General features: G+C 38.7%; 1 protein-coding gene across 6 annotated transcripts in view; it reads right to left on the bottom strand.

Moving 5' to 3' along the window:
- LOC146491339 (uncharacterized) overlaps positions 1-13,433 on the bottom strand; it is a 34,997-nt gene extending 21,564 nt beyond the window's left edge. The window contains exons 1-8 of one of the 6 annotated variants that reach the window (XR_014872562.1): positions 11,315-13,430; positions 10,276-10,485; positions 7,935-8,101; positions 7,611-7,639; positions 6,664-6,690; positions 5,340-5,392; positions 630-3,574; positions 374-532 (exon numbers count right to left, since the gene is read on the bottom strand). Coding sequence is in view for 2 of the 6 variants with exons in the window: in XM_085152673.1 (XP_085008799.1) it covers positions 374-532; positions 630-3,574; positions 5,340-5,392; positions 6,664-6,690; positions 7,611-7,639; positions 7,935-8,101; positions 10,276-10,485; positions 11,315-11,393 (3,669 nt within the window). In the remaining 4 variants the exon portion in view is untranslated. The other 5 variants (XR_014872565.1, XM_085152673.1, XM_085152672.1 and 2 more) reach the window with 5 other exon arrangements.
- Positions 13,434-13,996: the final 563 nt, after the last annotated feature.

A 13,996-nucleotide genomic window follows, 5' to 3' on the forward strand; every position in this document is an offset into this window, starting at 1 on the left:
TCTAAGGTTCTTCTTCAGATTTGTTGAGTCATTAATATTTGCATTAATATTCTTGATTTATATGAATGAAAAAAGAATCACACTCCTTTTCCTACTCTTTTTCATTTGACATTTTTGGCTGTTATCTAATGCAAAGAATTTGAAGTCAAGCATATAAAATATATATATATAATATACTATAGTATACTCTTAATGCTATATACAAGCCACTGTTCAGGTAATGACTACAGCAGGTATGTTGATATCTCAGAAAGTCATGTATATCCAACCCAACATTTCATAGTGGTAAAGCATCTTAAAAAGTGCACTTCACATGGCATGTCTGCACAGACCCCTTCATATATAGAGCAGATTGAAAATATAGTTGACTCACCCTGCGTTTGAAGTGTCTGGCCAGCTGCTGATACTCAAAGCTGCTTGGGTCTCTCAGCGCATCATTGTAGGTTTCCTCTTTCAGTTTCATGCTCAACTCTACCACCTCATCCTTCAGGGGCCTCGGGGGCAGAAGTAACGTGTCTATCTCATTACCAATCTAAATTTGAAGGTAGGCATACGGATATGGGGTTGGTACTGGAATGTCATGTATGAAGGGATTACCTCAAGTCATCTGATTAAACATATCGTCTTACCAAGTTCTCCTCCTCATCCTCCAACTTGAAGCCATTGTTTCCAAAAAAGTTGCCATTTACGTCATAAACCCTCTCTGTAAGATCGGGAAAGTTGCCATTATTGTATTCGACCACATACTTGGTCGTAATCTCCAAATAGGAAGTAGGGGTAGACTCCTCAGTGGCACCCAGTGTAGTACTTTGTGTTCTCTCTTCAGTGAAATCCACAACTGTTTCTAGGGTGATGGAATCAACTGACTCAGGTGCCACTTCTAGTGGAGTCTCTGTTAAGAGTTCATCCACTTCTTCAGTTGGGGAGTCACCCTCAGCTGATTCTTGATCAGGGTCTTCTAAAGCTACCGGGACACTGCCCTCATCTGAGGCACCATCTTCCTTACTGGGAAGCTCTTTAGGAGACTCTGGGGTGACCTCCTTAGGGGTTTCTACCTCTGAAATTGTGCCTGGTTGGGCATCAGTGACAGCTTTTGGAGATGTTTCAAGTGGAGCCTTTGAGATTTCTTCCTCCCTTCCCACTTCAGATCCACCTGGAGGTTCCACTGTTATCTCAGGTGCAGATGTCTCTGTGTCTTCTGGAACAACAACAAGCACAGGAGTGATTTCCTCATCAGATTCTGAAGGGGTCTCTGTAACTTCTGGTGAAGTTTCATCTGTTTCTGTATCTTCAAATCCAGCTTCTTTCTCCGTTACCTCATCTAAGCTCTCAGAGGCAGCTTCTTCTCTGTCCTCAAATGTTTCCCCTTCAGCTGCTTCTTGAGTTTTATTGACAGATGTTAAAACAAAATCAGGTTTATCATCCTCCGTTATTATTTTGGGTTTTGATTGTTCTATAAATTGTCTTGTTGGTTCATTTTTTTCACCAGTTTCTTTTATAGATTCAATTTGGGCTGGTTCTGTTGTGGGTTGTGTTTTTTCTGTAGTATCTTTGATGAGTTCGCCTTCTCTTGGTTCTTCTGTGGGTACTGCTCTGAGTACTGGTCCTTCTGCTTCTTGAACTGGATCATTTTTGAGTTCAGGTTTCACTGTCATTTCTTCACTTAGTTCTGTTTTTCTTGTCGGTTCTCTCTTGGGTTGTGGTGACTTCTCATGAATCTCTTCTATGGATTTGGCCTCTGTCACTGGTTTTTCTACTAGTTCTGTCTTTTCTGTGGTTTCTTTAACAGGTTCCAGTTCTTGTGCCAATTCTTCCAGAGGTTTAGTCTCTTCTCTGATGACTTCTACAAGTTCTACTTCTTCTGCTGGTTCTATTGTGGGCTCAGTCTCCTTTGTTGTTTCTTCTATGGGTTTGACATCCTTTGTAGTCATTTCTGAAGGTTCTGCTATATCTACAATTTCTTCCACAGGTTTGAGAGGTTCAGGTTCATGTAAAGTTTCCACTAAAAGTTTTGGTTGTTCTGTAGTTTCTTCCTTTCTTCCTTCCTCCTGTACAGTTTCTCTAAAGTCATCAGTTGTATCATCTTCATCTTTAACTGGTTCTCCTGTAGCTTCAAATATTTTCCCTTCTATCTGTGTTACATGTTTTTCCTCTTCAAAAGGTATTTCTACAACTACCTCAGCACTTTCTTCCTCTGTTTTGTCTGTTGCGACATCATCTGAGGTTTTTAATGTAGTCTCCAATATAACTGTTGCCTCTTCTGCTTTTTTGTGTAGTTCTTTTGCTGCTGCTTCTGGTGCTGTTACTGTTACTGTTTGAACTGCAACTTCTTCAGCAATTGTATCTTTTGGCCCTTCTACACCAGTCTGTGTTATTTGTTTAGTCCTATCTACCAGAACAACCTCTTCTTGTTTGACTTCTGCTTTTACCTCCTCTTTTGACACCACTGGCATTTCTTCTTTGCTGTGTTCCTTGGATGTAGTTATCTGTATTGTTGGCGGTTCCTCTGTGACACTATATTTTTCACCTTTGTTATGTTCTAATATTAGAACAGGCTTAGAAGTAACCTCAGCCATTAGTGTTGGTTTGTCCTTTGGAGTGTATTCAACAACTGTTACTTCCATCTTATATGTTGTCGTCAGAATAGAGGCCTGGGAGGGGACTTCTGTTTCTACATTTGAGGCGGATCCTTGTTTTGGAGTCACATTATTGAATATTTCAGCTTCTTCTTCTGCATCTGTTATCAGTAATACAGTTTCTGTTGCTTCTGTGATGACTTTGGTTTCTTCTTGGCTCACCTCTACAATTGCCTTTGAAGGATGTTCTACTGGAGGTGCATGTATTTTGTCTTCAGCTTCTTCAGGAATTGGAAGTGGTATTGCTTCATCAATTGGCTCTTGTAAATCCTCTGAGGGTTTCTCTACAAAATCCTCAGTGAAGGTTTTGTCATGGATATCCAGAGATTTTTCTGGAATTCCTTTAATTTCTGTCTCAACAGCATCTTCCGTGGTTGCCTTAGGGACGTGCTGTATCATGACTTCTGAAGGAGCCTCAGAGGTCAACTTCGGATGTACCTTCTGCCCTAATTCCTCCAATGTGATAGTTTCTGATGCTGTGGTGGGCTTCTGAAGAACCACAACAGTTTCTTCTGTGGGTGCTTCATGGGCCACAACCTCTAACAGAGGTTTCTCACCTTTTGGGGTAACTTCCTGAATGACCTCAGAGTCAACTATGATCACATTTTCAGGGATGATTCCAATGATCTTGTCATCTTCAACTACAGCCTCCTCCTTATCTGATATTTCAGGGATAGTTTTGTCTTCCCCAATTTCTTGATCGATCCAATCTAAAGGCTTATGTGTAACAGCGTAATCAGCCTCTGTTGCCACCTCCACAGAATCCTCAAGCAGCCCCCCAACACTTAAAACCTCAGTGTTAATGTGTGCTGTAGACTCTTGATGTGGACCTTCAGTCACAGAGACCGGAGGAACCCAAGAAGTGACCTCAAGATCTACAGTAAGATCGTCTTGCTTGATTGTGATTGTCTCTGATCCAATGATGATGTCACTCTCTCCTATAGTTGCAAAAAAAGAGAAAACTTGAAGGAGGAGGACAAAGAAAAGGTAGCATTTTAAGCATTACAACCAAATTCTACTGCAGAATTTTTAAATTTTGCTCACCTTATTGTTGATACACTAATCTCGAATACAACAAATAACACCAAAACATTTCTGTGTATATATTTAACTTATCAGATATCATAAATGGGTTTTTTGTAACAATGAGGGTAAGTATAAAATGCTTAAAAGAACTGAAGAGAAGAGCACCAGTTTTTAAGAAATACTCAGTTTATCCTCGCTATTGCAGTGTTCAGCTTCATAAAACAAGGTGTGTCCTTCGCCTCTTTGTTCCTGCTTGTAATTGACATTGACTGCAGAGCTGAAGAATGTTACTTAACAATGCTAACCTGTGACCTAAAGTTCCACTGGAAGTCCGCCATGTTTTCCTTGTGGATAAAATAACTTCCAGGTCTGCCAACAAGTAACTAATCCTTAAAATGATCTGCTAAAAAAAGGCTGCAATTCATGACTTCTGACAGCAGGGGTTCTGTTGAGAATCTCATTGAGAGCTGGGGACTATCATGAACGTCACAGACTTCATGAACCAAGAGTGTCATGAAAACATTCTGCAGTTTTCTTTCTATTGGATGTCAATGGGAAGACCTCATAGCCGATGCACTTTGACAGAAATCGTACTAATGATGACGTGAAACAAAAACAACGTCAAAATGAACCATCTGTAGCTGTGATCTCACTAACCCTGATAGTTGTCCTGCAGTAACTCTGTCATGTCCACATTTCTGCTTCCAGTCCTCTACTCAGTCTCCATCCATTGACCAGACACTTGCCGTAAATCGTAAATAGGCTTACAGATCTATTCTGAGAGTGGAGCGTGTCACGGGAATCAGCCTCCTGCACCCACTCCTACTTCACATAAGACAGATTTGGTTGTAAGGTGAGTGACTGCGGCTGCTGACACTTTGTGCCACCAATTGGGGTTTCAACAAAGACTTTCAGTGGCTCGTAAAAGAGTCACCAGTAAGGCACTAATCTGTATGCACATCCAGTCCATAGATTCCTTCAGGTAGTTGTAAAGCCCATTCATGAATATTTGTTAGGGCTATGCCAAAGATGGCAAAACATCCCTAAACTAGAATTTTTTGGCATGCGCGGGGGCTTCTCAAATCAGTATTTTTTTTTTTCAATTTATCAGTTTTAAACCAAAGTCCTGGTGTCCTGGTGGGTTTATCAACTTCCTTGACCCACAATTTATTAGGGTACAATATATAATGATAACACCCTTCTCTGTACAAGTTGGCTGAGATGTATCTTTGGAGATGCATAAATCAAGTAACCAGCAATGGTCCACCTTGTGTTCACCTGTAGCTACATGTTGAGGCTACAGTGAGTTGTGATTGGCTTTTGTCCAAAACGTGTTTCTGGACAAAGCTGAGCTTTCTGACCAAACAGAGTAAAAGGCTCTGTCTGCCAAGTTACTAAGTTACTACCAAAATTATCTTCATGTACTTTGTGTTCTTGAAAAAAAAAATTGGTCAAAGTTAAGGACGTTTTGAATAACTGGCTTATACTGACCAGAGCACAGAGCTCAAAAGACAAATATTGCCAGATGAACTGATTACCATGATGGGAATTATTTCTGATACACTGGAAAATAACTAAAGCATCTAGTAGTATCTTAAGAATAACTGCTTATTGTATTAAAAGCTCATTAGAACATTGAAAGGGTAATGGAGACTCCCTGATATCGAAAATATTTACCTGGTGAGATCTTGGTCACTGCATCTCCAGTCTGAGTGGTCGGTGTCTCCGAGCTACAAGACAAACAGAGACAAAAAGCAAAGCATTTAGCAAAAACGTGATTTATCTCCTCTAGCACTCAGCTGAGAGAAACATCATTTAACCAGTAGGACAGTGCCAGCTTCTTTAATACTAATGCTTTAATACTTCTGTTTTTGTCCTCTTCTGTGATGGTGTGCTGTGAAGTCTAAAGACATATAAAGCATGATAATGTGACTTCTAAAGGGGAACATCATCTGTTTTAAGGTTTCTATGTCCTTCTTGTTTCCCAGTTTAGTGAGAAGAACAATTTTAAAGTCTCATATTTATGTCCAACATTTACCAAACCCTACAAGTCCACAAACCCTGGAGCCTCATTCATTGTCAATGTACACAAAACATCTGTGAATCCTTAAAATAGTTGGCATTCCCCTTTAAATTTATTAAACTGCAACAATTCTCATGCAGCTGGACTGAGGCATTTTTATTAACAAAAACCACACAACTGTAAAATAAATAAACAAACATGCAGCAAGCCAAAGAAAGCAGAAATGATAAACAAGCCACGCACGCGAGCACTTCACTTTCTCTTCTCCAAACTCTAAAACTGGCCAGCGTCCTGCCAGAGTAGAAAGCAACAAAGCTCAGTTTTCTGTCTCTGGGATGGAGTCATTAAAGCTTTTCAAAATCTCTAGATTAGACTAAAGTTGACACTTTTTTATTTATTTTTTACTCGGATACATTTTGATCTTAGTGCTAATGCCAACGAACACTGTCAGATATATGCTGTAAACATAGACATAGTGTTAAATAATGAGTTAACCACTTTTCTTTCAACTGTCTGAACTACGTCATGCATTTATTTACTACACACAGCTCAGAAAGTCTGATGTTTGCCCCTCAGCTGGCTTCCAGAAAAGGGGGTAGGGGTGTTAGAGAAACCGTTTAGAGTACAATGTCAGTCACATGTGTTTAATCTCTGTAATATTCTCGATATTTATGTTTGTATATATATATATATATATATATGTATATTTAAGGACCTGATTTCACTTTTTAATATATTGTATTATTTTATTTAGTTCAGTCATTTACCCTCTGATTTGAAGCAATTTCCTTTGAAATTTATAGAGTATTCTGATTCTGAAGGGCTGCATAGAGATTCAGCAATTATAAATAATAAGTAATAAGTTCTGAAGTCCCAGAGTCAGAATATAGAGCACTAAATTAGCAAAATAGGTCTCCTAATTCCACTGCCTGACTCCGGCCCAGCTCTGTGGTTGGTGTTCAGTGTCTGCAGGCCTACCTGCATGGAGTAGGGCTGATGGGCACACTGCAGCAGGTGATCAAACACAACATAGATGTAAATACACAACCACCACTTTTAGTTTTTAAACTAATCACTGCTGGTACAAAAAGTCTAACAAACCATTTACTTCAGTGTCAGGTCCTCAGAAATCTTATTGATTTAATACTGATTAAACTTAATTTAATACTGTTAGGCTATACATAGTGCATAAACTCATAATTTGCTTTGAACTAGCGTTGTACAATGTGTTGTATTGAAATGAGATATTTTATTTTAAAGACCACAGACTTATTAAGTTAAAAATAATGTTCTAGGAAAGCAATAAACTAAGAATTACATGTATCCATCCATTCTCTTCCACTTATCCAATTCAGGGTGGCGGGGAGCTGGAGCCTATCCCAGCTACCATAGGATGAGGGGCAGGATACACCCTGGACAGGCCGCCAGTCTGTCGCTGGGCCAACACATAGAGACAGACAACCATTCTCACTCACATTCACACCTATGGGTAATTTAGATTCAACAATTAACCTAACCCCACTAACTGCATGTCTTTGGACTGTGGGAGGAAGCTGGACTAATATGGATGCAAATATGGGGAGAACATGCAAAGTCCACACAGAAAGACCCTAATGGTTGAATTATACTTAGGACTTTTTTGCTGTGAGGCAACCGTGCTAACCACTGTGTGACCGTGCTGCTGAATTACATGTAGACTGTTTATAATTAGCAGTATTATCAAAGTTGTTGATTAAGATTTTGTTGCTTGAAAGCTTTCAAAGTTCAAATCGTTAAATAGTCCTGTCTGACCTGACAACATTATTTACTGTTTTTTACTTTTTAAGATATCCATGGACATGACACGTCACTTAGTGATTTGTTAAATTTATATTTGTACAGTTTACACAATAACACATTTGACTGTCTAATTGCTGGTAACTTACATGTTCATTGCAGCAACCAGAGCAACTCTCTGAAATACAGAAAAACACATAATCACCAAAGAATATCACCAAAATTTACAACTTCTCAAAGAAGCACGAACATGGTTTGCTTTAGCCTGTTAATTTTAATTTAACGTGGAAGGGGAAGAATGGAAAACCACAGCAATCTTCTTTTTGTAAATGTATAATGATGAGAACAGTGGAGAATAAAACATTTTGCACCAATACCACTATCCGAAAGCAGGGCTGCAACTTATAAATATTTTTATTATTGTTTAAGATATCAATTAATGGATCAATTATTAGCTTTAGTGGTGTTCTTACACTCCTGATGAGACTCCGATGCTCCTCTGATTGGCTGAAGAATCTGCCTATGTCCATGACACTGATGGAGCCATCCATGCAGCGGCTCACCCAGTCCTGGTACTCATCCCGCTCGGGCAGCCGATCCCAGAAGATCTTAAAGGCCTCCCAAACTGTCTCCTGACACACTAAAACACACAGAGACACCAATTACTGAAGATAATAAGATCCTGAAAGGTAAAAACTTACTGTTGGGTCCACATTAAAAAACAAAAGTTGTCTGTAAGGCTGTCATTTGTCAGGTTTGTGGTCCTCACAAAGCTACATGACTATTTTAGACGTTATCTTGCCCTAACAAGCAGCTTTTTGTCTGCCTCCATTTTTTTACTTCAACAACTAATAGCACCCCTGCAAGCTCTGACTGATAGGACTTTTAACCTATATCTGACGTAATGTAAATGTGACAAACAATGGAAATCAAAAAAGAGACTAAAATTAGACTATACATGTATATAAATATCTGTAATTCCATATGATTAGAGGCTTCTTTAGATAGTGCTCTGTTATTCAACCAAGTGGTGCTCTACTCAAGGGTACAACATTTCCATATTATAAATCAGCTCCACATCTAAAGCAAGTACATTTTAAAAACACCTCTGTCTTCAGGCCAAGACAGTATCCAAGATCCATCCACAGCAGACCAACAAAAAATCCACTGTGCTGCTTCTATTTGTTGCTTTTTGTCACTTTGAACACATTTCTTAATGCTAATCTCCTGGGGCTACAGTGGACATATAGTAGTTGTAGTAAGTTACATAGTAATGTGAATGTGCTCAAAGAAATCAATGAATCTGAAGAGAAAGAGTGCAATGGAAAAGAAACGAGGCCTAAAAAGAGCTGGAGGGAAAGAAACATGATGGATGGTTGATGAGATGTAATTTCAACCACATCTGCACTTTGAGGTAAAAAATAAATAAATTCATCTGAGTAGAGCTGAGGTGATTGATTAAACCCTGTAATAACATCTGTTTCTTCAGCAATATCACATTGCTGTTGCTTTATACAAAGTTTGAACCAAGAATACCCCCCCCCCCCCCCCAAAAAAAAAGAAAAAAAAACCCTGAATGTGTGAATGTGTTTAAGGGGTTGGTAGTTATTGGTGTGGGATTAGTTTTTAGTTAGCATCATGCCAGCAGAAACCACGTCCGAGCATTGATGAGATCATAAGCATAACTAATTTTAATGTTATAATCATGCACATGACACAGGAATAGTATGTGATCAGAGAAATTTAAATCAAGGATCAAATTCCAGCAATGAAGGTCAGAAAATAGCATCAGTATAAACGAGGAAATACTTTTTTTGTTTCTGGCATCAGAGAAAAGAAACACAGATGTTTCATTTGCTATTTAATTAAAAAAATTTATATTCTGTACAAAATGTCATTTATGAGTCTGTTTACATGAATTCAATCAAATCAACAGTAAGATTATGAGGCATATGAAAGAAATCCTTTCATGCCAAAAGCATTCAGTGCTTGTTTCTGAAACCTTCCCCGTTGTGTTTACTTTGGGCTTTTCTTTCCCATTATTACTGATCATTGTATTATTTTAATATGTTCAGGTTATGAGACAGATGAATTACGAAGCTGTTGTATTTGTGGTTCTTTGTGTATTTGAGTGCATTGTGTTAAATCCTGTTGCATGACTCCTGCCAACATTTGTTGTAACAGCAATAAAGTTAATTTAGTTCATGTGTTGGTCCAGTTTGCTTTGGCTCATGTTGCTGCTATTTAAAAAAAAATCTGAACTTTTTAATGATTGTTCTGTTTCTTTTGACCCAAATAGAGACTAGGACACACAGAGACATGTTTTCACTGTAATAAAGGTTTGAAGCTGATTGTTCACCTTGGAACCATGTGAGCTTTACTCAGTGGTTTCTTTAAGTGCTTATGTCTGTGTTGTTGTGTTAAGGTCTAAGCCATAGCTAGACTTAAATACAGAGAGATGTTTTTTGATTGATATAGAGGGATAAACTTGATTAAAGTAGAAATTTGACTCATGCTTTAAATCTGCTCAGAAAATCCCAGCAACTCAACACAATTGACAGAACTGAAACCAAAAGGCCGAACGAGCTGATCGGCTTGTTAAGAAACAGTGCATCTGGCGTTGCATGACCTCTGACCTCTGCCACAGAGGTGACAGCAGACTTGCTGCTCAAGCTTATGCTTGGATCAGAGCCTAAGTGAAAACGCTCTAGCTTTGAAGAGAAGATGAAGGGGAAAACCTTGTCGCCTGCAGGCACAAATATCAAAATTAAGGCAGGTGAATCGAAAGAAGTGCAGATGGGCGGAGAGATGTACCTCTGAGATGGAAGTAGCTGAGGTGGTTCGCAATAGCTTGGTCGAACGTCTCCTGAGAGCAAAGCTTGACTCCGCTGGGAAACAAGACGTCCCTCTTCCTTCGAGTTAGAGCGCCGTGTCGTCTGTATAACAACTCATCAGAGGCCGCCACTGGCTCTCCTGTAGATTCTCCACTCTCCTCCAAGCCCACCTCCAGCTCGAAGGTGGCATCTGTGGTTTAAATTAATATTAGTGCTGCTTTATACTTAATATTAAGGACAGCTAAAGTACACGGTACTGCTTTACAGGTACCTGACTCTTACCTTAAAGTTACTTCATATTTAAAAACAAATGATAGGTTCTGTTTTTGTCAGGTTTTTATTTCTGTTAGGACCGGAACTAACAGTGCTTTAAATTATAATCACCTAATCAAATTATTTGCCAAATAGCCTTCTGTTGATTGACTAGTTGATAAATCAGTTGATTTTAAGGAAGCAGGCACTTAAATTTCTCATACAATGTCATTTCAATAATTGTGGAAGTTACCCAAAAGTTTATTGTTGCAGTTTGAGTTTGACCTCATTGTAACATAGTAAAAGTTACCACACTGAGTACCAGAGGTATAATTCTATTGTATTTTCCTCCTTAAACTCTATCCCATCCTTCCCATTTTTAATGTGTCACTGGTCTTCCTTTGATGGCCCATTTGAGGGCCACACCTCCCCAGATTAGGAGCCGCTGATTAAAATGGCTCCAGCAGGAAAACACTACTGAAGATTTGATGTGTCAGGATCAATAATCTGATCAAAGTAAATAGAATTAGTGCTACTCCAAACTTTCACTTGACTGAAGGTGCTGTTTTCCCATGTTATGCAATGCTTCAGCTCATACTAGAACATTTTTATTAAAAGAATCAAAGCATGTGATACATCGGTCATGACTTTTACTGTGATATTTTGCTGATGACACTGTGCTTTTACTTTGTAAAGCAGCACTATCATTCAGAGCATTTTATCAATAAAAGGAAAGAAATAACTGTTAATAACATCAACATACAGACCTGTTTCCATGTACAAGCAGCATGAAAGCAGCATGGCCCCAAGCACCCACAGCACCAGCTTCCCACACTTTCCAGCCATTTCTCAAAAAAAACACCTCCCCCAAAGATCCACCCCGGACTCGCTGCTCCTTATTTCCACGTTCTCAGCTCATCAGCAGCTTCCCGCTCATCCATCCACCAGATCTCATGGCAGAAGAAACAGAAAAAGAGAAGACAAAAGAGATCCTAAAGTGTGTGTTGTCTGCAGGCCGCTTCCTCTCAGGTGAGCAGATGGGACTTTGCTACTGCTGCCGAAGATTTTTTTTTCCTCTTCGCTCTAATCCTATTTGTTAAGCTGCTGGAGTGGATGACTGTCAGAGCCACGGTGCGACGGGCCAGTCAGAAGGAAATCAAACAAACAGGCTGTGTCGGGCAAGGAGACAGTGCACAGGGTTAAAACTTAGTGGTAAAATATAGAGTTAAGCCCAAGTAAAATGTGAGGCGACAGGTTAAATCCAGACCTAGGTAACAACATTAACCACCACAACCATGCTGAGAGAAACAGAAAATAATCCTAACTAACAAATGACTGAAAAAAAAAATATGAAGCCCTGTCAGATAATCCAGTTTATTTTATTTTGTTTTTGTGCTCAAATGCAGCTCTTTAAAGTTCAAGATACATTATCATTAAAATAAATCTTCTACAAAAAAGGTAATTACTTTAAAATAAAATGAAGTTCCACCAAAACAACTGATATTTGTGAAGGAAAGGTTCTTCTGTGGTGCAGCCAGAACGATGATGACCATAAATGATCCTTTCCTTTATTTTTCTAGGAGCAAATTTCATTTCCACTAAGACAAAGTCGCTGGCTGATTCCAGCTACAATCCAACTCAAATGCACCACAAGTCAGTCAAAATCAATGTACAATCCAGCAATAATCCAGCTAGATTGCATCAGAAATCAATAACCAGAATAGGTCCATAATCCAGTCTGAGACCAGTTTGAATTCAGATGGAATCCTACCAAAGTCTAGTCTGGTTCCATTTTTAGCTCAGTGATTGTTATGTTTAAAATATCTTGCATTTATTTTCTGGAGCTCCATACATTTCCTCTCCACTAAGAAAAAAAATTGCTGTCTGAATACATCTACACTGTATACTAAATACTAACACGTCAGATTCTAATAATGACCCTAAATTAGTCTTCTATTTATATTTATGGGAACAAGTCCATTAAGGCAATTTTGTATCTAGAATGCATCATACAAGAATCCAGCGACTGAGCTGAGATTGAGTGGTTGCCTTGAGTGGCGTTTTATAGTCACATTTCTGATCCAATAGGACAAAGTTAGTGTCTGATTCCAGCCACAATCCTGCCAGATTACAATGAAAGCTCAAAGAATGTAGCCATAATCCAGTCAATCCATCTGAATTGACTGGTTGTATAAGTGACCATCAGAGATGGGCAGTAACGTGTTACTGTAATCCGATTACTTTTTTCAAGTAACGAGTAAAGTAAGGGATTACTATTGCAAAAACGGTAATTAGATTACCGTTACTTTCCCGTAGGAACGCTGCGTTACTGCGTTACTAAAACCGTGATTTTTTGCAAGAATGTCTCATGACAGTGACATAAGCGAGTGCAACGGTTGTGACAACAGCTGTGTGCAGATCAACAATGGATAACATATGGAGTGCGGGAGAGAGTATGAGTGTGCAGCGTTTAAAGCGTGGAAGTACTGACCTTACTTTGAGTTTGATTCCATAAAAAGTGACAAAAACATTAGTGTCCATTGTGCGTGGGAAGAAAACTTCTTTTTACAGCGAAAAAACCCCTAAACTTCCAAGCAAACGCCGAGTGCGCTATGACGTAATGGGAAATTCACAGAGAAACTCGGGGATTCTTCCACTGACCGCTGCAGCACACCTGCACCAGGGTAAACCTCCGCCTATCCCACTCCTGCTTTACAGGTGAAAATAGAGCAACAGGACCGCTAGTCTTTGACTTTATTTATTTTCTGCTGTGTTTTACTTGCATCTATTTGAAAGAGTGAGTGTAAAAAAAATATTTCATGTGCTGGAATGTGCAGAAACTAGGTTTAAATATTAAACAAATGTCTTGTTTAATATTGCATATAATTAAATTTTTGCTTGATGCATAAAGTTAAAAGATTAAAACTGATAAAACAAGTTTTAAAAAGGGACTTTTCCATTTGATTACATTTTGTATGATGGATCAAGTAGAAAAAGTAGAATTGGGCTGAAAGATCTATCGCTTTATTGCCTATTCAGGTTGTAAATTGTGTTTTTAAAAAGTAACTAAGTAATTAATTACTTTTGAAAATAAGTAATCAGTAAAGTAACAGGATTACTTTTTGGGGGAAGTAATCAGTAATTAGTTACTGATTACTTTTTTCAAGTAACTTGACCAACACTGGTGACCATGCATCCTGTACATATTTTTCTGGGGTTATGTCCACCAATTCATATTTTCCAGCAGAATCCAGTCAGAAATCAGCAACATTCCAGCTAGATTACAGCCAAAATCCAACCAGTACATGGTTTCAATACAATCCATCCATCTTAAATCCAGATGAAGTCAGTGGTGGCAGTGACAACCATAAATATGTCATATGTTTATTTTTCCTTGAGTAACATTAGTCTTCACAGTCATTTAAAAAAAGAAAGGGAAAAAAACAAAA

This window comes from Neolamprologus multifasciatus, chromosome 23 (genome assembly GCF_963576455.1).
Source record: "Neolamprologus multifasciatus chromosome 23, fNeoMul1.2, whole genome shotgun sequence".
In the NCBI taxonomy this organism is placed as follows: Eukaryota; Metazoa; Chordata; class Actinopteri; order Cichliformes; family Cichlidae; genus Neolamprologus; species Neolamprologus multifasciatus.